Source organism: Pelophylax lessonae (assembly GCF_965119305.1).
Source record: "Pelophylax lessonae genome assembly, chromosome: 6".
In the NCBI taxonomy this organism is placed as follows: Eukaryota; Metazoa; Chordata; class Amphibia; order Anura; family Ranidae; genus Pelophylax; species Pelophylax lessonae.
The window spans coordinates 484,667-507,050 of record NC_138773.1 but is presented as its reverse complement, the minus strand read 5'-3'; the positions used below and the strand labels follow the sequence as shown (position 1 = coordinate 507,050).

At 48.4% G+C, this 22,384-nt stretch overlaps 1 protein-coding gene across 2 annotated transcripts in view; it reads left to right on the top strand.

Annotated features, from left to right (window-relative positions):
- Positions 1-22,384, top strand: part of LOC309558772 (transforming growth factor beta-1-induced transcript 1 protein-like) — a 202,228-nt gene that overhangs the window by 30,431 nt on the left and 149,413 nt on the right. Inside the window, exons 5-7 of one of the 2 annotated variants that reach the window (XM_082261819.1) lie at positions 4,578-5,140; positions 9,924-10,056; positions 10,356-11,236. The exons of the other annotated variant lie outside the window; for it this stretch is intronic. Coding sequence (XP_082117945.1) covers positions 4,578-5,140; positions 9,924-10,056; positions 10,356-11,193 — 1,534 coding nt within the window. The 3' untranslated portion in view covers positions 11,194-11,236. Of the gene's footprint in view, positions 1-4,577; positions 5,141-9,923; positions 10,057-10,355; positions 11,237-22,384 lie in introns of those variants that run through there. 2 annotated transcript variants of the gene reach the window in all.

The window sequence follows — 22,384 nt, the reverse complement described above, 5'->3', positions numbered from 1 at the left end:
GAGCAGTGCCGGCCTGGTCCCAAGGTTTGGTGAGTAGTGTCCCCCCCCCTTCCTTCTGTTGGCTTTTCGGGGTGGACGTGGGCCCCTCCCTGGGTTGGTCAGACCCCCGAGCGCCCTTCCTTCCCAAATAACTCTTCCCCTCACTATCAGGGTCCCTCTGCGAACCACCCATTCACCCATGTTTAGCTCCCCTGGGGTGGCTATGCCTGTTATGTTTGGGGGCATCGATCGGGTGCTGGGGGCCAGGTGGGGGGGGGGGCGCGCCACCATCTACTCAAAACACAGTTTTTGGGGGAGATGGTCCTGGTGGGGGCCCCAGCTAGGGCTCCCCCTTGCTGCCCAAATGTACCTGGGAGTCCTCTGGGTGTTCCAGGAGCCACGTGGGTGCCTTTTATGTAGCTGTCATTTTGCTGTGGATGGCTGTTCTATCTGCAGCCATGTTTGTGTTGTCCGGCGGCCATTTTCTTGTAGTTTCCCATTTCTATCACATGACAGCCTTGTTTTTTGAAGCCTATGGAGCGGTGAATCGGTGGTGGGCCTCTAGTGTCAGTTCCTGAAATTTTTTCTTTCTCTTTGATCACCACACGGCATGCAGCCTGGCACTCTGTCTCTAAGTAGGTGGGGGTGAATTTCTGTGGGTGCTAAACGGCTCCCTCTTTCTGCTTTAGCGGTAACTTGGTGTGCTGGGACTTGTGGTGCAGCGGTGGGGGGTACTTTACAGCAATTTTCAAAATTTTTGTTGGCAGTCCCCAGGTTAACCCATGGAGTTCCTGGAACACTTGTCACCACCTGACCCCCTCTCAGAGACTGCGGGGCCTGCATGAAAAGGCGCTAGTGGATGCACTGATTGAATCAGTATGGGAAACTTTAAAATTGGAGGACACAGCTACGGCGACATCAGCTACGCAGGTGCACTTTGGTACCCGCAGAGCCTCAAAGGTGGCAAAGGTATTGCCCTTTCCCACCTATTTCGACAGCATTGTCAAGAGTCAGTGGGGTTCCCCAAAACGCACTGTCGGGGTACCTAAGCGTTTCGCTACGAGGTATCTTTGTGAAGAGTCCCTGTTAAAGAAACAGACAGTACCATCTGTGGTGGACTCTCAGGTTTCCAGGTTAAATAAAGCCACCCTTCTATCGGTGGAGGACTCTCCATCCTTTAAGGACCCATTTGACAAGAGAACTGAATCTCTGGTCCGGTACCTTTTTTACCATGGCCGGTTCCATTCTGCGGCCGGTGGTTGCCATAACCTTGATTTTCCAGACCTTAACGGAATGGGCTAAGCTCCTGCGCCAGGATTTGGAAGTGGGACAACCTCCTCCTGACCCCGCAGACCAGTTAGTCCAGGGGTTGCAGTATATCTGTGATGGCTCTCTGGATGCAGCCCTCTTAGCTTGCAGGGTGTTCGTGTTTCCGTTTGCTCAGTTCCTTACCAGATCTCTGCAAAAGGAGATTCTTGCCAAATGGAACAAGAATGTACAGTCTCTAGACAATCTGAACCTGCTGAGCCGGGATACGAGGGGGTCCCTGATCTGGTGGCTCCTCTCTGGCGCTTCGACAGGGAAAATCCTTTCTCCCCCTGTACTGGGCGGTGGTCACCACGGATGCCAGCCTGTCCGGGTGGGGAGGTGTCTTTGGCACGGATTGTGCTCAGGGGGTTTGGACTCTGAAGGAGTCTAGCCGGCCGAACAATATCCTGGAAATTCGGGCTACCTGGCTTTGCGTGACTCAATGGATGGATCGTCTGCAGGGTGCTCGGTAAGGATTCAATCGGACAATGCCACAGCCGTGGCATACGAAAATCATCAGGAGGGCACCAAAAGTGCCCTAGCAGCCTGGGAATTTTAAGGTGGACAGAACGCTTTGTTCCACAAGTCTTTGGTACACAGACCTGGTACGGCTGGTCGCCGATGTCCCTTGGAAACTCCCTCTCAGAGAAGATCTTTTAGCTCATGGGCCGATCTTCCATCCTGCTTTACAGTCGCTGGCTTTCACAGCTTGGCCAATGAAAGCCAGGTGCTGAAGGATAGAGGGGTGTCTGAATCTGTGATTCCTACGCTGTTGAAAGTTAGAAAATCTACTTCTAGGAAGATTTATCGAGTCTGGAAGTCATACATTGCATGGTGTCTCCTGTCTTGGAGTTTCTCCAAAGAGGTTTTAGATCTTTAGATCAGCGTTTGGCCTTTGGTACCATCAGAGGCCAGATTTCTGCCCCGGCTATTTTCTTTCAGCACCCGTTGGCCACGAATTCCTTGGTTCAGACCTTTGTTCAGGGGGGGTCCGCCACCTGGCTCCCCCGGTGAGGTCTCAGTTACCTCTGTGGGACCTCAATTTGATGCTGTCTGTTCTTCACAAACCACCTTTTGAAAATTATTTGTGAGCTTCCTCTGCTTAGTTTGTCGCAGAAGGTAGCTTTTTTGGTGGCTATTACTTCTGCCCGCAGTGTCAGTTGGCAGCGTTATCTTGTCATTCACCTTACCTTTTGGTTCACAGAAACAAAGTGGTGCTTCATCCCTACCAGCCGTTCATTTCTAAGGTCGTCCTTGGTTTCCAAGACATTGTGTTGCCTTCCTTGTGTCCTAAGCCTAAGCACCCTAAAGAGATTGCCTTGCATTCTTTGGATGTGGTTCGGGGGATCAGGGTGTACCTGGCGGTGACGGAGTCGTTCCATAAATTGGATTCCCTATTTGTCCTTTATGAATGGACCCCGTAAGGGGCTGGCCGCTTCTGCTGTGACCATTTCCAGATCGATCAGGCAGACGGTGGTGCAGGCTTACTCCATTCAATTGGTTGTAAATCCACTCTTATAACTTTTACCTATAGCTAATCCTTTAATAAGGCTTACCTATAGGTACTGTAAATATCTCCTAAACTTGCACCGTTTAGAAGATATTTACATTTCATGCAGCCGATGGTGTCATTGGCGCATGTGCTCTGAAGAAACTGCCGCCCGTGCCCTGTGCCGTCACCGGCGGCTCCCGTGCGCATGTGACTCCCAGCCAGTAGCATAGCAAGAGTCCGCATACCAGGAAGGAAGATGGCTGAAGATGGATGCTGCCGGCAGCAGGGACGAATCATACCTACTACACTATCCGGAGTATTTATTTTTATACCCTGGCCCTTATCTGATGCGGGGAGAGGAAAGGAGGAATCTACCATCACCCTAACATCGGAACGCCACAGGGGAACCTACCCTGGCCTTGGGGGCCAAACAAGCATGAGTGGCCTTAATGCTGTAAGGCATATGAGACCCACAACATCTGGTAAGTTACCCAACTTTATCCATACCACGGTGGAGAGGAACCTGTGCCACATACGTGTCACAAGGTGGATTGGATAAGCTGAGCACCTGCACTTTGATTGTATCGGATGAGCATATTTGGAAAACTCTCTTTAGAACTTTGATCACTACGGTCACTTTTTATGGACTTGAATTAACCCGTTTGGGACCACAGTATAAAATAGAAGTTATTCATTACCAATTTATGCACTTTTATTATTTAGTACACTGGAATATTGCATTGTTTATTTATCCTTCAGCCCACTGATTTAGTTGATGTGTGTGTGTGTGTGTATATATATATTAATTTAAAAATTGCAGTTATTATTCATCTATTTATTGCACTAGCACCTTTATTATTGTTTGAACAAGTCACATGATATTTACTGAAGTATACGGCATATTCTTGAGTTGTTGAGTTTTGGGAAGTGTGTTCATTGACGGACACAGCTCCCACCCCTCTATTAAGTTGGGTTTTATGTTCTTCTGACACTGCTTGTTACAAAACTGGAGACCTATAGCGGGAAGTGGGATTTTACCCCCTGGGACTGCCCTATAGGCATAGTCAAATTCTTTTCTGCCTAGTGTTCTAGTCCTGTAGGGGGCAGCATAAACCCAAGGGTCCAGAAGCTATGAAGCTGTGTCTGTCAATGAACATCAGAGAAAAGGATTTTACGGTAAGACAAAAATCCAGTTTTTTTTTTTTTTGTAATACCGTAAAATCCACTTCTCTGATGTTCATTGGTGGACACAGCACCCACCCCTCTGTGGAGTTTAATTTCTTCTGATACTGAGTGCCTATAGCTGAGAGTGGGCGTATACCCCCTGGTACTGCCCATAGGCGTAGACAAGCTTTTTTTCTGCCTAGTGCCCTACTCCTGTGGAGGCAGTATAACCCAATGGTGAAGAAGATCAGGAGCTGTGTCTGTCGATGAACATCAGAGAAACAAATTTAAACTTTAACACAAAAATCCCATTTTATTTTGTTTTTGTTTTTTTGGATCCTCATTGTTCTTCCCTGAGACAAATGACTCCGGAAGAGTCCAGTGGCTCCTCCTTCCTCCCACCTCTTCTTATTGGCTAAGCTCAGTTTTATGTGGTGTCAAGCCATGGCCTCCCATCTGCCGGCCCTCCCCATATCCCTGAACACATTTTTACGGACTTCCTTTGTGGTATGTTAGGTATCAGTCCTGGGCTGATCGAATTTCACCGACAGACTTCCTTCCCTCCTGCGTTTTGTCTGCGGCTGGCAGAGGAGAGGGCACTCTCTCTTTATCTGACTGTGTCTCTTTCTTGCAGATCTTGGCTGGTATCAGAAGGTTACATCACCAGTCTGGACGATCTACCTGCTGAATGGATCATGGAGAACAGAGAGGAACCCACCAGGACAACGCTTTCTCCTCCAGGAAAAGGGAGCCAGAAGGTCTCTCAGAAGAGGTCCCAAATGTCCGGCCAGCTCTGCTTTTCTTCACCTTCTGATCAATCCTGCCAGTCACCCATAAAAGAAATCTTTGCATCACCCTCCCTTCTGGGGCCCCCATCTCCTGCACCCCCAGAAGTCTATGGGCCCGAGTTCCCAGTCCTACTTCTCCTATCCCGTTTCTCTACACTGTCAGATTCCTCTTCTTGTTTGGTTTCACCTCCAGTTTTAAAAGGGCTTCTGACCTATGTCACCTGCCACCCTAAGCCTTCGGATCAAGCCGCTCGTATTCTGCAACGCCTAACCTGTGACCCCTTGTGCCTGGAAGCCTTCATCCGGACCGGCAGCATTTGCACATTACGAGCAAGATTGCTTCTTCAGGAGTCTCCAGAGGGAGAAGACAAGGAGAGGAGCCGACACCCAGCAAGAGCCAGAAAACTTGGTAAGAAATGGGAGGAATGATAAGGGGAAGGCTAGGAAGAACAATTGGGGGCTCCTGACCTCCTATCTCAGCCATAGTCCTGGAACACGCATTCCGATTGGAAAGTGAATTCAGAACGCATGACCTTCATGCTTGCTCCAGGTCTCGGCCTTAGAAAGAATTGAAGTTCATGTTCAAGCAAAAGTTTTTCTCTTTGTTCCTTGGGGACACCAGATTCGGTGACTTTTGGGTTATACTGCAGCTTACAGGAGGATTCGGACACAACAGGGATGGGTGTCTTTTCTCTGCTGAAAAAAGTTTAACCCCATAATTAACATTAACCGATATATGTGGGGTCCAGGATGTGAGCTTTACAGCTGGGCACCACATAGATGTGCTGGGAGCGATCGATCACTGAAAGTTCCAAGTCTCCTACTAATGATCGGAACCCGGGACTCCTGATACCCGGTAACCTGATCGCCTCTGATTGGCTCTCACCGTGATCAGTCACTGTAAAGCCCGCCCATCTGTATTCTTTCTCTTCTGAATGGAGAGAAAGATACATTGTGTACATACAGTATCTATTATATAATACATTGTATACATACAGGATCCATTATATAATACATTAAAGGATCCATTATATAATACATTGTATACAGACAGGATCTATTATATAATACATTAAAGGATCCATTATATAATACATTGTATACATACAGGATCCATTATATAATACATTGTATACATACAGGATCCATTATATAATACATTGTATACACACAGGATCCATTATATAATACATTAAAGGATCCATTATATAATACATTGTATACACACAGGATCCATTATATAATACATTAAAGGATCCATTATATAATACATTGTATACAGACAGGATCTATTATATAATACATTAAAGGATCCATTATATAATACATTGTATACAGACAGGATCTATTATAGCTGTACCGTCCCCATTAAGGTGCAGCCCATCCTTACTAAAGAGCCGGTAGCCGACTGAGAAGTCAGCCCAGTTCTCCAGGAACCCAAACCCCTCCTTCCTACACCAATTCCTCAGCCACTTGTTAAGTTCCCTAATCTCCTTCTGCCTCTCCTGTGTGGCTCGAGGTACCGGCAGTATTTCAGAGAAAACCACCTTGGAGGTCCTATTCCTCAATCTATTCCCTAAGTCCCTGAAATTGTTCTTTAGGATCCTCCACCTTCCTCTTACTTGGTCATTAGTGCCCACATGCACCATGACCGCTGGGTCATCCCCAGCCCCGCCCAATAATCTGTCTACCCCATCAGCGATGTGCCGAACTCGAGTGCCCGGTAAACATCAAACTGTCCGGCTACCGCAATCTTTTCGACAGATTGCCCTCTCTGTCCTCTTGATGATTGAGTCCCCAACTACCACAACCTGTGTAACCTTTCCTGAGTCTCGGCCCCCCTTCTTCCTGGAGCCACCACTCCCCTGGCAGCTGGGGGAGGGCGCCTGCTCCAGCACTGCCACCCCTGAGCTGATATCCCCCTCAAACTGCAACATGGCAAATTTGTTAGTGTGTACCAACTCAGGACTGGCCTTCCTGGCGCTCTTCCCTCTACCCTTCCTAACGGTCACCCAACTGCCTACCTCTGATGCCTGCGTCTCCTCTACTCCTCCCTCCTCTATGCCGGCCCCTGCCAGCGCCTGATGGGTAATGTCCAAGCTCCTTTCCAAGTTGTTGATGCTACGCAGTGTTGCCACTGTGTTCTCCAGATCCACGATGTGGGCTTCCAGAGAAACAAGTCGCTCACATCTTGCACAGCAGTATTCGTCCTTGATTGGTTCATCAAGGAACGCATACATGCAGCAAGAAGTGCACTGAGTGGCATCCGCTATCCTGTCGGACATTATTACCCTCTACTCTATGGGGATAATTAGTAACGACCTGCTATTCCTTACCTACACTACCTCTATCTCCCCTGGTACTAACCCTAAGGTACTCACCAGTTGCTAATATACCAGTTCACCAGTCGCTAAGATACTCACCAGTCGCTAAGATACTTACCAGTCCTCCCAGGTACTCGGTCGCAGAGCACGGTCGGTCGCAGAGCACGGTCGGTCGCAGAGCACGGTCGGTCGCAGAGCACGGTCGGTCGCAGGTCGCGGTCGGTCGCAGGTCGCGGTCGGTCGCAGGGCACATTTAGTCGCAGACTGATGTTTTACCAGATAGGAAGAGGCAATATAGATAGAAAATAAAAAGGGATTAACTTTAGTAGAGTAGGAAAAGTCTGGAACCCTTGCCAGGTTTTCATTTCTGCTTGTGTCCCTATTGCAGATTTTCCCTCATTTCCTGTCTGATGACATTTGTCACTGAGACAGAAAATGAGAGAACCTCTCTGAGGAACCCCCCAAGGCAGGAATAACCAGGCAGGGGTGCTAGTTCTCCCCACTCCATTCAAAACGTGAAGAATTTTTTGGCTTGATGCACGATTGCATATGATGAGATGTTATATTTTCCTACAGCAGTTTCCATTCATTCCTATGGGGAGGATGTCCATTATTCACACTCTTGCCATAGGAATGTATGGAGATGGAAGGAGAGCCTGGCTGGGCGGGGACAGCTAAGTGTAAGGTTTGGGGAGGAGAACATTTATAAAGGTAAACTCTGTGATCATGTCCAGACTCCATTTTCAGATGGAGCTTTTCACACAGATCTTTGCAGGGGCACACAGAAAGCCCTGCTCACACCAGAACTCGGAGCAGTGCAGCATGGGAATATGCAGCAGTCTGCATGTTTCTGTACACCACAGTTGAGCTCAGTGCATAGAGATGAAGTTCAGAAAAAAAAAAAAACTGGGCCAAGCCTTGGAAAAACTCCGGCCTCCGACGCGGGTTTGGCGCTCGGGCCTCTGACGCGGGTTCGTCTCTTGGGCCTCTGACGCGGGTTCGTCTCTTGGGCCTCTGACGCGGGTTCGTCTCTTGGGCCTCTGACGCGGGTTCGGTGCTCGGGCCCCCGACGCGGGTTCGGTGCTCGGGCCCCCGACGCGGGTTCGGTGCTCGGGCCCCCGACGCGGGTTCGGTGCTCGGGCCCCCGACGCGGGTTCGGCGCTCGGGCCCCCGACGCGGGTTTGGCGCTCGGGCCTCCGGCCTCTGACATGACTGACTTTGTTGCATGTATAATGTGACTATAAGACTACCTTGTTCCCATATAAATCATATATATTAATGAAATTTGTCACAATAATTAAAAGTGTGAAGCAATAAAATATATTTCACCATCTGTGATTAATAAAGTGCAAATATAAATCAACAATAATCTCTAAGTGGGTATATGACATCCGTAAAGTGCAATATATGTGCTGGCAATAATTCATATATTCCGCAAAAAATTATAAATAACGTCCATAAAGTGCAATAGATTTCTATGTATTTTCACAAAATAAAACAAAGGTTATTATAAATAGTCCGTGGTAGGATTGTGCTTGGGGGAAGGAAAGTGCAAATAGTGCAATAAGGTCCTTTCTGTGCAGGTTTGACCGGTGACTATGAAAGTGCTTATGCTGGTACCGTAGTGGTGTGACCCTTCACTTCACCTCGAGTGCCGAATGGTAAGATAGCTCACTTACCAGATCCCATGGATTCCTGTTGGCATACGCCAGCAGAAATCAATAAGGCTTGATCTCATAAGATCCTGGTCCTTGCTGGTACATGGGGGTCCTCGAGTTGCGCCTTTTTGCTCAGGGTATAAAAGAAAAAAAGCTCCTCATCGTGTAGACGGTTAAAAAATCCTTTTATTGTAAAAACTTCTTAAGGGTAAAAACACTGCAAAAATCACTGCAATACCGGTCACTCGCAATAAGATATATAAGTACTGGTGCCCTTACAGACCTTTCCAAGCCTCCCGGCTATTCTCCGGTGTCGGTATGTGAGACTCGCGCCGTGCTCGCCGTACCCGGAAGTGGGGAATTGGCATGCGGTTCACTCTGACGCGGGTTTGGCTCTCGGGCCTCCGGCCTCTGACATGACTGACTTTGTAAATTAAACATCTAAGGTGACCAACCATGTTAACCTTTTCATCTTCTCCTTTAAATATCCAATCTTCATAAGACAAAAGAAATGGTAGTGTGAGCGGACGTTGGATCATACAAGGGATGAATATTCTTTGCATGTTTACGAATGTAGAAATCAAGATGTAATGATGGTGACTGAGGAGAACTGATAGAACTGCTGGCTTTTGAACGGTCTCTCTGTAACTGATGCTCTAAGAAGAGCTTGGTGTGTTATTGGGGGAGTTTCTGTACAAAGGCCCTCAGTGTGGCTTTTATAAGGTTTACTTCAGCAAATCAGTAATTGTGGAATTTAGAGGGGAAGATCTGTTTTTGCACACAGCTGACTTCCAGTCACTTATGTGGTGAAAGGACATAGAGGAAGTCTGTAGGCTACTTAGACCTGGATCATGACTGCACGCAGTGAGAGCATTGCTGGGAGAAATTGGGGTCTGTGTATTTTATGGCTGCATGTCATATGATCTCTGTATTTTCCATCCTTATAGGTCATGTGATCTCTGTATTTTACATCCTTATAGGTCATATGATCTCTGTATTTTCCATCCTTATAGGTCATGTGATCTCTGTATTTTCCATCCTTATAGGTCATGTGATCTCTGTATTTTCCATCCTTCCAGGTCATGTGATCTCTGTATTTTCCATCCTTCCAGGTCATGTGATCTCTGTATTTTCCATCCTTCCAGGTCATGTGATCTCTGTATTTTCCATCCTTCCAGGTCATGTGATCTCTGTATTTGTTGTCCTACAGGTGACATTCTGCTGCGTAATCTTTGCATCCAGGCTGCATCCTCCTTTGGAGTGGGACTGGTGACTCACATGTTGGTGTCTGGGCCTCCGAATGACCGACAACAGTGCGCCCTCTGTCTGCCATTTATTTACAGGTGAGACACTGCCTCATAACTCTTAGTAGCCATCTTTTATCTCCACTATACTCCTACTTCACACACGTCCTTTATAATTATTTCTAAAACTCTCATAAATATACCTCCTACTCATTGATTAATACATCTCTATATACCTCCTCTGTGTCCCCTGTACGTGGCTGTGCTAGGCCCAGGGGTTATTCTGATACCCCATCTATATTCATACAGTGAATGACTGGAGATGTAGGAGGTCCCTGGCCTTCCTTACATACTGAACTAAGGCTGCTATTTCTTCTTATGTTTTATGTCTATTGTAGGAAAGATTCTCCACACCGTCAAAACATGCTAGATGGAGCCATTCGTCTTGTGTTGGAGTCATTAATGATTTCTGTGGACCCCTTGTACTATTTCCATGCCTCAGAATGCCTGTCCTCTATATTGACACCTCAGTCTTCGGAACGCCGGTCCTCCAAATCAACACCTCAGGCTTTGGAATGCCGTTCCTCTTTATCATCACCTCAGGATTCACCAGCACCTCCTAAAGGCTCTTCACCAACTTCCCTCACTTGCTGTTACCTGAAGCTCTTTTCTCAGGGCCAAGGAGATATAGTTTTTGTACTTGATGGGGGTGAACGGCTGGAAGGCAGTCGGGAGTTGGTTTGTCAAAGCTCAGATGTATTTCATGCTATGCTACAAGGTGGCTATGCTGAGTCCCGGCAATGTGAGGTACGTGTGCGAGAGATTCCAGTCAGTGCTTTCCTACCATTGCTTCATTACCTCCATGGCTGCTCCCAAGACTCATTATGTCCTACTTTGAAGAGCTTGCAGCAGATGGAACCAGGTCAAGAGCTGGTCCAGTCACCTCTGTCTTCCACATTGGCTGCAGCTGGACAATTTCTCTTACCTGGTTTACAGGGTGTGCTGGAAAACCTTGTGCGAGACTCTCTGCTGACTCTGGACAGCCTGCCCTCAGTTTATAACTTTGCAGAGATGCATGAGTGTGCCCAGCTCCGAAGAGATTGTTGTATATATCTTCTAAAAAGACTGCACCCTCCTCAGAGACGGGCATGTACCCTTTATCAGTTGTGTGAACAGGCACAAGACAAGCCGACGCTCTCCCGACATCTGGAGGATATACTTCTGAGAAGAGACTGAACCATGCATGGTATGCACTCTGTGCCTTCTCCTGTCCCATCCATCAGCCATGTTCAAGCTGCAGTTATTGGGATACACACATCAATAACCAGTTATCACAGATACGTTTTCTCTTCCATCTAGACAGGAATTGTGCACCATAGTAATATACAGATTAAATAATCATGAAGCCTGTATAATAATTTATACTTGTTAGTCTTCAAAGTAGAGTAGACAATCATTGCCTTCAATAAACACAGGGTGGCCTCTAGAACTAAATTAACTTGTTTTGTTACCCTCTAATTCGGTACCAATAAGTAGGAAAAAGTTGCTGACATCCCTACCCCGCAAGTTCTGCAATTCTCCTGACCCTGTCCATGATCCAGTTCAGAGCATAGTCCCTACCTCTGAGTGCTCTTTCTCTTGCCCTTGTCCATAATCCAGTTTGAAGCATTCTCCCTACCATTAAGTGCTCACATTCTCCTGACCCTCTCCATGAATCATTTCCGAGCAGTGTCCTTTCCTCCAAGTGCTGCAACTCTCCTCACTCTGTACATTATCACTTTTGGAACATTGTCCCTTCCTCCGAGTGCACACATTCTCCTGACCCTGTCCATCATCCATTATGGAGCAGTGTCCTTTCCCCCGAATTCTGCATTTCTCCTGACTCTGGTCATGAAACAAAATCCGAGCAGTGTAACTACCTCTGAGTGACTGGCCTTCTCCTGACCCGGTCCATAATCCAATTTAGGGCAGTGTCCTCACATTCTCTTGACCCTGTCCATGATTCAGTTCAGGGCAGTGTCCATACCTCCTGAGTGCTCTCATTCTCCTGACCCGGTTCATGATAGAATTAAGAGCAGTGTCCATGATCCAATTCAGGACAGTGTCCTTTCCTCTCATTCTCCTGACCCTGTCCATGATCCAGTTCAGAGCATAGTCCTACCTCCTGAGAGCTCTCATTCTCTTGACCCTCCCCCCCGATGCAATTATCCTGACCTTGTTCATGAAACCAAATCTGAGCTCCCGAGTGTTCCTACCGCTGTGTGACTCACCTTCTCCTGACCCTGTCCATGATCTAGTTTGGAACATTGTACCTACCTCTGAGTTCTCATGTAGTCCTGACCCTCTCCATGAACCAATTCCGAGCAGTGTCCTTTCTTCTTGAGTGCTGCATTTCTCCTGACCTTGTCCATAATTCAGTTTGACGCGTCATCCCTACCTCCGATTCTCATATTCTCATCACTCTTTCCATGATCCAATTCAGATCAGTGTCCTTTCTTCCGAGTGCCCATATTCTCCTGACCCTGTCCATGATCTAATTCAGAACAGTGTCCCTACATCCCAAGTGCTGCATTTCTCCTGACCATATCACATTCTCCTGAACCTGTCCATGATCTAGTTCAGAGCAGTGTCCTTGCCTCTGAGTGTGCTGTTTTCCAGACCATGTTCACAATCCAATGCTGAGCAATATATATTGGGTGTGAAATAAACCATGTGCAGCATCTAACTGGTTTGTCATCATTCTGCATTCTTATGGTGTTAGCAACCTACTCGTGCTGTAGAAAGAGATACATAACATAGAGGGCTTACCAATGGCAAAGGCCAATACATGAAGCACGAAGAAGGTGAGTCCTGTCAGAAAAAAATGCGCCGATAGAAGAGGTGAGACTTGGCAGCAGGGATGGGTGTTGTAATCGTCAGTGTATTGATGAAAATTCAACACCAAAGCGAGGGAAAGATGTTGTGGAGGAAAAGGTCATATTATTTTCCCATTGTATCTGGAGATTGAAGGCATGTAGACAGGAGTCCATGGAAAAGGGAACAGTACAAGAGAAGTCTTGAAGAAGTAAGCTGTTATGACCATGAAAGGAATAGGATGAGGGGTAGAGCACCTGGATAGGATGAGGAGTACAATGCCCAGATTGGGATAGGATGAGGGGTATAGGGCCCGAAGAGGGGTAAGATGACTGGTATAGCGCCCAGGGGGGATAGGATGAAAGGTATAGTGCCTAGAGAGGGGTAGGATGAGGGGTATAGTGCCCAGGGGGGATAGGTTGAGGGGTATAGGACCCAGAGAAGGGTAGGATTTGGGGTATAGCACCCAGAGAAGGGTAGGATTTGGGGTATAGCGCCCAGAGAGGGGTAGAAGGAGGGGTATAGCGCCAAGAGGGGTAGGAGGAGGGGTATAGCGTCCATAGAAGGGTAGGATTTGGGGTATAGCGCCGAGAGAGGGATAAGATGAGCGGTAAAGACGCCAAATGCAGAGTAATTGGGGGCAGAGGAACTACTACACCCAGCATATATTGCCCATAAGTATATAGATGTACACCAGTATGGAAATAATACAAGCTTTCTATAAGAAGAGATTAATCACAGTCCATACATCCAATGTACAAACAGCGATTATCAGAAAAGGGCCGATAGGAGTCCTGGTGATATCTCTGGGTATATATAGTTATTAATAGAGATCCCTCCAGATTAGAGTTGGGCCGAACACCATTCAGTTCACATCAGGACTCCCAAACATGTAAAAAGTTTTGACCGGAGCTGCGAACACTAAATTCTATGGAACCTGAACTTGAAAAATCAAAAGTGCCAATTTTAAAGGCTTATATGCAAGTAATGTGGCTTTAAAAGGGTAAATAACAAAAAGAAATGGCTGCACTCAAATGTGGTCAAAATCCAGGTTTATTGGACATCCCAATGTGGCAAAAAAGTGGCAAGGTAGACGCGTTTCACACACTAAGATGTGTGCTTAGTCATTATAAGCCTTGTAATGACTAAGCACACATCTTAGTGTGTGAAACGCGTCTACCTTGCCACATTGGGATGTCCACGGAGGCGAGCCGGGGTGAGCACCGCTGTTGGTCATCAAGCTTCCCATTACCTTGAGCAGTGTATCTCCTTTCCTTTGTATGCTTTAAAAGGGTATTGGGGTCCATGTGCTGCCCTGGGGGAAATGTATCAATGCAAAAATGTTTTTCTCTTTCGTTCACTGACAGACACAGCTTCGATTCTTCAGACAATTGGGCTTTATGCTGTCTCTCTTCAGGAGTAGGACTAGGCGGAAACCTGTTTGGTTACGCCCCTGGGGCAGTCCAAGAGGTTATACCATTACTTCCTACTATAGTACTCCAGTTTTTCTCTATTGTCCATCGACAGACACAGCCTCATCTCCATGAGCTGAGTGGGTTTATGCTCCTCCCATCAGGAGTAGTCTAGGCAGGATAATTTGAATACACACGCCCAGGGAGCTGTCCCTTCAGACATAAACCCCCACTGCACAACCCAACACATCAGTTTGTTTTCTGCCTAGAGAAGGAGTAAGACCTAGGTTTCCTGCTGGGACTCCGGTCTCAGTTTTTTATTCTTTTCAGAATATTTTCTTTTATTTCTCTTTACTCACTTGCTAGCTAGTGTTCAGGTAAGAATTTCCTGATGATCTACAACGATGCCGGCTGGGGCTTCATACTGGATAATCTAGACCCTTATGGTCCCCCCCCCAGTCTGGCCTACGAGCCTGAGCAGGTTATAGTTCTGACCTAGGCCTAGCCACGACGGTGCCCCCTTGTCCGGAGGGGGGACGAGCCTGCGAGCGGATGCCTCGCCGGGACGCAACGACCCAGAACGCCCTAAGTCGCAGCGTACCCCTTGGCTGGCAGCACACCCACTTCAGGTGGGAAGCAGTCTGCCCGGAGAGAAGCCCACCTGGTCCATGGTATGGTGAGTAACTGTGCCCCCCCTTGCCCCTGCTGGCCTTGGGGGGATGTGGGCCCTCCCCTGGGGATAATGGGATTTGTGCCTTCCAAGAGATCCCCCTGGTCTGCCCTGTAGATGGTCTGTGTGTCCTTCCCTGTCCCTGTGGGGGCTGTGTGTCTGAAGTGCTCGGGGGGGGTGACATGGCACCTTGGGCTTGCCGGTCCCTGTTGTTCCTGAGGCCTTCATGTGTCGGTCCCTAGCCGCATGGTGCGCTGTGGGTGTCGCCATCTTAGGTGTGGGCAATGGAATTTTTTTCTCCATAGACTTGTATGGGGCAGCCATTTTCCCTGCAGCTTTCTATTGTTTTGCATGGGCATCCATCTTTGTGTAGCCCTGGTGCTATACTTGGCAGTGTATCCCTATCAGGCGACATCACTTCTGTGTGGTCATTTCCTGCTGCTGAGCCGAGGTCACTTCCTGCTTTTCTCTCCATGCTGTGGAAGATTCAGGAGGCTGTGTGTCTGAGGTGGTACAGTACTTGGGGTCCCTGCGGGCATATCTTTACACTTTCTGCTATCAGTTTGGTTTAAAGGGGCTTCCTGCAGACTGCTCCGATTGGTGGTGGTTCCCACGATCGGCGTTCTTAAAGCTACAGTACTCCGTTTTTTTGCAGTTTGCACTGTGGCGTCCCAAACTGGAATTTCACCCTCAGACCCACTGTGCAACTCCCGGACAGTCCGGATCACAGTCGCTGGCCGCGATTTCAGCTGCCCTGGAAAGCCTGGTGACTAAAGTTGGTTTAGTCATGAAAAAGGTTGATAGCCGTAAATGGCCGCTGCCTTCTCCATCTGTGGAGGTGTTCTCTGATTCAGAGGCTGATGTGGTTGCCCCGGATGCACCCCTTCCTGAGGGGTCACTGTCCTTGCAGTCAGATGGTGAAGAGGACTTGTCTTCTTCAGCTGCAGCGCGGGAACGCGCTTTGGTGGAAGCCCTGATTATTTCAGTGCGGGATACTTTAAAATTGGCTGATGAGCCCACGCCGGCAGGGATGCAGGTGGCTTTTGGCTCCCAGAAGTCTCCAAAAGCTGACAGGGTTTTCCTTTGTCCCGACACTTTTTACGATAAAAAAAAAAAAGTCTTAGCTGATCTCCCCTTTCTGGGAATCAGGTTGTTTGGCGACTCATTGGATGAGTTGATCAAGGGCCTGGCTGGAGGGAAGAGTACTCGGGTAAGACACCCCCTCCTTTTCTGCTCATAAATGTTTTTTCGTGCCTCCCTGGCGCAAGAAAAAAGTAAGCCGTTTAGAAATTCTGGAGGTGCTAAGAAACCCTGGGGCAAGTCCAAGGCCGGTCAGTCCGGTGCTGCAGACAAGTCCTCTTCAGCATGAAGGGGCACCCTCACCCGTCTTAGGGGTAGGGGGGTGTCTGCGCTTCTTTCAGGAACCCTGGATTAACTTCACTCAGGACGAATGGGTTCGCAAACTGGTTTGTTCTGGGTACAAGATTGAATTCTGGTCCTGGCTAGGGAACAGGTTTTTCCAGTCAAATCTTCACCTGTTTCCGGGGTGTTTGAAGGATCTGCGGGAGGCTGTGTGAGATCTCCTGGCTCAAGGGGTGATTGTGCTAGTTCCCCCAACAGGAACGCTCTCAGGGTTTCTATTTAAACCTGTTCACCGTGCCCAGAAAGGAGGGCAAGGTGCATCCAATCCTGGACGTCAAGGCTCTGATCCACTTTGTGCGGGTGCAGAAATTCCGAATGGAGCCAATTCGGTCGGCGGTGGCATCTTTTGAATCAGGGATTTTCCCGCTTTCATCGATCTCAAAGATGCGTACCTCCACGTCCCCATATTCGAGCGACATCAGCGATTCCTGCGCTTCGCGGTGGCAGAGGAGCACTTTCAATTTGTGGCGTTATCTTTGGTCTCGCCTCAGTTCCCAGAGTTTTTACCAAGGTCCTTGCTTTAACTAAGTATCTCCATTGTGGGGTATATGGACGATCTCCTGTTGCAGGCAGTTTCCTATTCAGATCTGCTGGAAAACATCTCCATCACAATTCGGACTCTTCAGCACTTCGGGTGGACGATCAATGTCACCAAATCTGCCCTGACTCCGTCTGTGTGGGTCACCTTTCTGGGGCTGATCATCGACTCTGCTCTGGCGAGGGTCTTCCTTCCCTTGGACAAGCTTCAGAAGGTGCAAAGGGCGGTCCAATTGCTGATGGAGGCCGATCAGTCCTCCTTGCGGGCTTGCATGAGGGCCCTGGGTCTGATCGTCTCGACCTTCGGAGCAGTCCCGTTTGCTCAGTCTCACACGAGACAGCTGCAGAAAGAGGTTCTGTCAAAATGGAAAAGAGATCCTCGGTCATTGGACCAGAAGATTTGGTTGAGCCATCTCACAAAGTCAGCTCTCTTGGTGGATCCAGTCACCTGTCCTGTGCCAAGGCAAGTCCTTCCTGCCGGTATTTTGGGCGGTGGTCACCACGGACACCAGCCTATCAGACTGGGGTGGAGTGCTGGGAAAGTTCTGTGCTCAGGGGACTTGGGCATCGGAAGAGTCTTCTTTGCCAATCAATATTCTGGAGCTGAGAATTGGCAAGCGGATTACCTGAGTCGTCAGGTGTTGGATCAGGGGGGAGTGGTCCCTGCATCCGGAGGTGTTTCATCTCCTGTGTGTCCGGTGGGGGACCCCAGACGTGGATCTGTTTGCGTCTCGCCTCAACAGGAAAGTTCAGAGGTTTGTGGCCAGGTCTTGGGGATAAAACTGGTCGTGGATCCTTTACGGCGTCTTCCTTTGCGGGAAGAACTACTATCTCAAGGACCGATCTTCCATCCTGCTTTACGGTCGCTGGCTTAAACGGCTTGGCTGTTGAAAGCAAGGTGTTGAAGGATAGAGGTCTTTTTGATTCAGTGATTCCTACCCTTTTGAAGGTCAGGAAGTCGACTTCTAGCAAGATCTATCAAGGTACATGGAAATCGTACAATTCTTGGTGTGAATCACTGCAGCTGCACCCTCGCTTGTTTTCTATAGCTAGGGTTTTGGCCTTTTTAAAAAAGGGGTTGAGCAGCGCTTGGCGTTGGGTACGATCAAGGGCCAAGTTTCGGCCTTGGCTATTTACTTCCAACATCCGTTGGCTACTCATAGTTTTATTCACACCTTTGTTTAGGGGGTGCGTCATCTGGCCCCTCTGAGGAGATCCCCGTTACCACCGTGGGGTCTTAATCTGGTTTTGTCTGTTCTTCAAAGGCCTCCTTTTGAGAATATTAGGGAGATTTCTCTGCTTTCTTTGTCGCAGAAGGTTGCCTTCCTAGTGGCTATCACTCTTGCCTGCAGAGTCTGAGTTGGCGGCGTCCTGTCCGCCTTATTTGGTGGTCCACAGGGATAAAGTGGTCCTCCGACCTAATCCGTCCTTTTTTTTTTTTAAGGTGGTGTCGGATTTTCACCTGAATGAAGACATTGTGTTGCCTTCCTTATGTCCTAAGCCTAAACAGCACAAGGAAGTTGCCTTGCACTCTCTGGATGTGGTTTGGGTGATGAGGGTTAATCTGACGGTTACTGAGTCCATCAGGAAGTCAGACTCTCTGTCCTTCCAGATGGTCCTCGCAAAGGTTTGGCTGCATCCGCTGCGACCATTTCGAGATGGATCAGGCAGACGGTTGTTCAGGCTTATTCAATCAGGGGTCAGGTTCCTCCTTTCCCTGTGAAGGCATATTCTACTATAGTAAGAAAAGGAGGGATAGTGGCGCTGCCTATAGAGGAAAACTTAATATGAAGTGTAGCAAAAAATGTTAGTAATATGTCATCAGTTGCAAAACATATAAAGTGACTAATGCTTATAAATAATATTAAACCAGTGATGCAAAGTGATAAGTATCAATAAAATCAGCAATCAACAGTATAAATGTAATTACTAGCAACGAATAATGTAAATATCAAAGTGCAATATTATAAGGTGCTTCTATAGAAAGATTATAAAGTGACTAGTGCGTATAAATAATATTGAACCATGTGATAAATGTGGTAAGTATCAAAGGAAATTGGCAATAAACAACAAATAGCACCCACCAAATATTTTAAAAGTCATGCAGTTATAAAGTGCTTATCAAGAAAGTGCTATAGTGTATATAAAAACCCCAACTCTGCCATATAATATGGTGTAGGGGTAATATAAAGTGCCAACAGCAAACAGTATTCAATATGCACAGCAAAAAAGTCCAATATAAGTAAACAGTCTCTATGTCACATGCAGTGACCACAAGCAGGTATAAATTCCCAAATCAATATAGGTGACAACACTCTGGTGATTATTTATGAGGAGTGACCCCGTGGTGGGCGGTGGGGTGCTGGGTGATCCTTCTGGTAAAAAGACACACTTACCAGAAACACCCACCCCACACAGGGGTATATGGTGGGTGTGTAAAATAAATCCAGCGACCCAGCGATTTCCACTTGTTCCTGGATAGAGATGTCCTACAGGAAACCTGGATGGTCCTAGTATCCGGTATCCCTTATGATGTTTAATGGATCCTAATAGGCTCCTAGTAGCGGGTAAGATCCAGGGTGCCACCGGTGTCACTTGAGAATATATGCCAGAGAATAATAGACAAGGGACATAGTGTAATACCGTAGGGTATTTATTTCACACAAAATATTGAGAGGTACTCGCATATGAGCAGACTTAAACAAGTATGTAGTGGATCGGAGCGCTGTGCGGTCCAAGCCTCGATCTCGAATGGTGAAAACCGGAAGTGACGCGACACGCTGATGATGACGTATCTACTACGAAACGTGCTCAGCGTGTCGCGTCACTTCCGGTTTTCACCATTCGAGATCGAGGCTTGGACCGCACAGCGCTCCGATCCACTACATGCTTGTTTAAGTCTGCTCATATGTGAGTACCTCTCTATATTACCTCTCTCTCGCTACCATAATGCTGTTGACCAGGCGAATCCACTCAGATCGCACCGGGTCCCGAGCTGATTTCCAGTACACAGGAATCAAGCGCCTGGCCACGTTTAGCAAATGAGGTAAAACCGACTTTCGGTAGTGGCACAGAGGAATGGGTGGCACATGTAACAGAAAAAACAGCGGCAAATCCTCTTTCTCTTATGTCCTCCGACAGTCGCCGCCTCCTCTAAGTCATCACAATTGGGTATTGTCCACCTGTCCGTAGGACCAGCTAGGCATATAGACTTAGTCAAAAGACAAAAGGCATTAGCATATACACACCCACGGGGGCTGTCCCATCTGGCCAATTCCCCCCCTGCATCACCACTCCCAACTCAGTTTTAATCTGCCTAGCATCAGGACTAGTTAGGCTTCCCTTGGACTGGAGCTCTGTCTCAGCCTTCCTGATCTTTTATTTGATTTTCTTTGAAAATGTCAGTTTTTTTCTCTCACTTTACTAGCTGTTTATTTTGTCAGCTTTAGTGTTAGTTTATTCTTCGGATGAAGATGGATCATGCGGTGCTGGGAATCGGACTGGCCGCCCTGTTTCTCCAGGGCACTGAGGGTCAGATGGACCCCCAGCCCGCCATTGAGCGTTCAGCTATGGTTCGCCCTGGCACTAAGAACGACCCATCCCTGTTCGATGCAGGGATGCAGCCGTGAGTTGGCTACCTTACAGGACTCGTCTGCGGTGCTGCAGCGTCATGTCCCTGGCTCACGGCACTCCCTGTCAGATGAGAACAGAGGTTTATCCGTGCATAGAGGCTCCCCCACGCCATCGGGTACAGGTAAGTACTTTTCTGTGTGGGGCCTCTGTCTGGGGTGGCAGTCTGTGTTGCTGTGTGTCCCCATGTCTGTGCCTGTGTGACTCCCTGTGCGATCCCTGCGGGGTTCGTTTTTGTACAGATATGTCTGTTTGCTGGGGGTCCCTGTCCCTGTGTCACCTTAGGTGCATGTTTGGGGGTACAGCTGTGTGTCTGCTGCGGCGACCGCTGTGGACGAAAATTCACGCGGTCCGCCATGTTTTTTGCTATGCACACTGTGTGGCCCCTCTGGGGCGAGTATACCGCTCGTTTTTGGCGCCATCCGCCGCCATTTTAGGGGCGGGAGAACGAACGGTTCGGCCGCATGTCGGCGGCCATTTTAGTGAAGCCTCCTATGCTTCCCTATGGGGCAGCCATTTTCCCTGAGGTCTGGCTTATAGCCAGCCCCTCCCAACAGCATTTCCTTTTCCTCTGCGACAGCACAGGCACAGGTAGCAACGATCTGCGGGCTCTGCAGTGTATCCCTCTCAGTCTTCTTCTGCATACTGCTTCTGGCTCAGTTTTTCTTTCTCCTTTGGGGGTCTTCATTGCTGTGACAGTAGCGGTGGGCTGCGCACTCCGCAGCGCTATTTAAGGGGACAGTACACTCATTTTTTACACCAGTTCTCCTGTGGCCCCGCTGTGACCTGATCTGGCTGCTGTAGTTGCGACCTTAGTGGCAAATATGGAAATGCTGATGTCTGAACGGGCTGCGAGAAAACGGCCCAGGCTGTCTCTTCTGATTCAGATGGGGATATGGCTGATGCTGCTGCTGCTGCGAGCGTGCCCTTTTCAGGGTCCCGCTCATCCCTGGACCCCCCGGGGTCTGAGGGGGAGGCTGAAATTGAGGGTGTTGACACATCCTCCCCAGGGTCCCCTGATGAACGGGCGACCATGGATGAGTTAATTGTTTTCTGTAAAAGAAACTTTGCATTTAGAGGATGAGCCCGATCCTCCGGGCATTGTGTCCTCTTTTGGGACGCACAGAACCCGCAAGTCTGCGCAGGTTTTTCCCTGCCCAGCTGCCTTTCATTACACTGTTAATGAAATGTGGCGCACGTTAAAACGTCCGTTCGTGGTGCCTAGTCGGTTCAAATTGCTTTATCCTTTTGCGCCGGCTACGGACTCGCGATGGTGTGTGCCTCCACAGGTAGATCATACTGTGGCCGTGCTGAACAAGGCTACCTTAGTTCCTACTGAGGATACTCCGGTTTTCCGGGATCCCACGGACCGGCGGTTGGAGTCTCTAGCCCGCCATTCCTATACGGTGGCGGGTTCGTTGCTCAAACCCGTTTTCGCGTCCGTTATGGTGGCTCAGGCGGTAGCTGATTGGATCAAGGTGCGTCGTAGCAACCTGGTGTCTGATGACGTGCCGCCTGCCCGTCTGGAAATGGTGGATCAGATCCACCAAGAAGGAACAGGTTCCTTCAAGGAACGGGTTCCGCCCTTCCCTGTTAGGGCGCACTCTACCAGGTCTTTGAGTACTTCCTGGACCTATTGGCATCGGACTTGGTCGTCGGTGCACACGTTTTCCAAGTTCTACAAAGTAGACGTTCTGGCATCAGCTGATGCTTATTTTGGCCGCAAAGTTCTCAGTGCGGCTGTGCCATGATGGACCCTTGAGTTTTTTTTCTCTGGGTCCCTGGCTGTTGGCATTTGCTTTCCTGGGCTGTTGCTCCTGTTGAGCATGTTTTTTTCTCTGTTGCCCGGTTGGTTCTTACAGTGAATGTAAGATTCCTTTCTCTGATGTGGGTACTGCGTTGC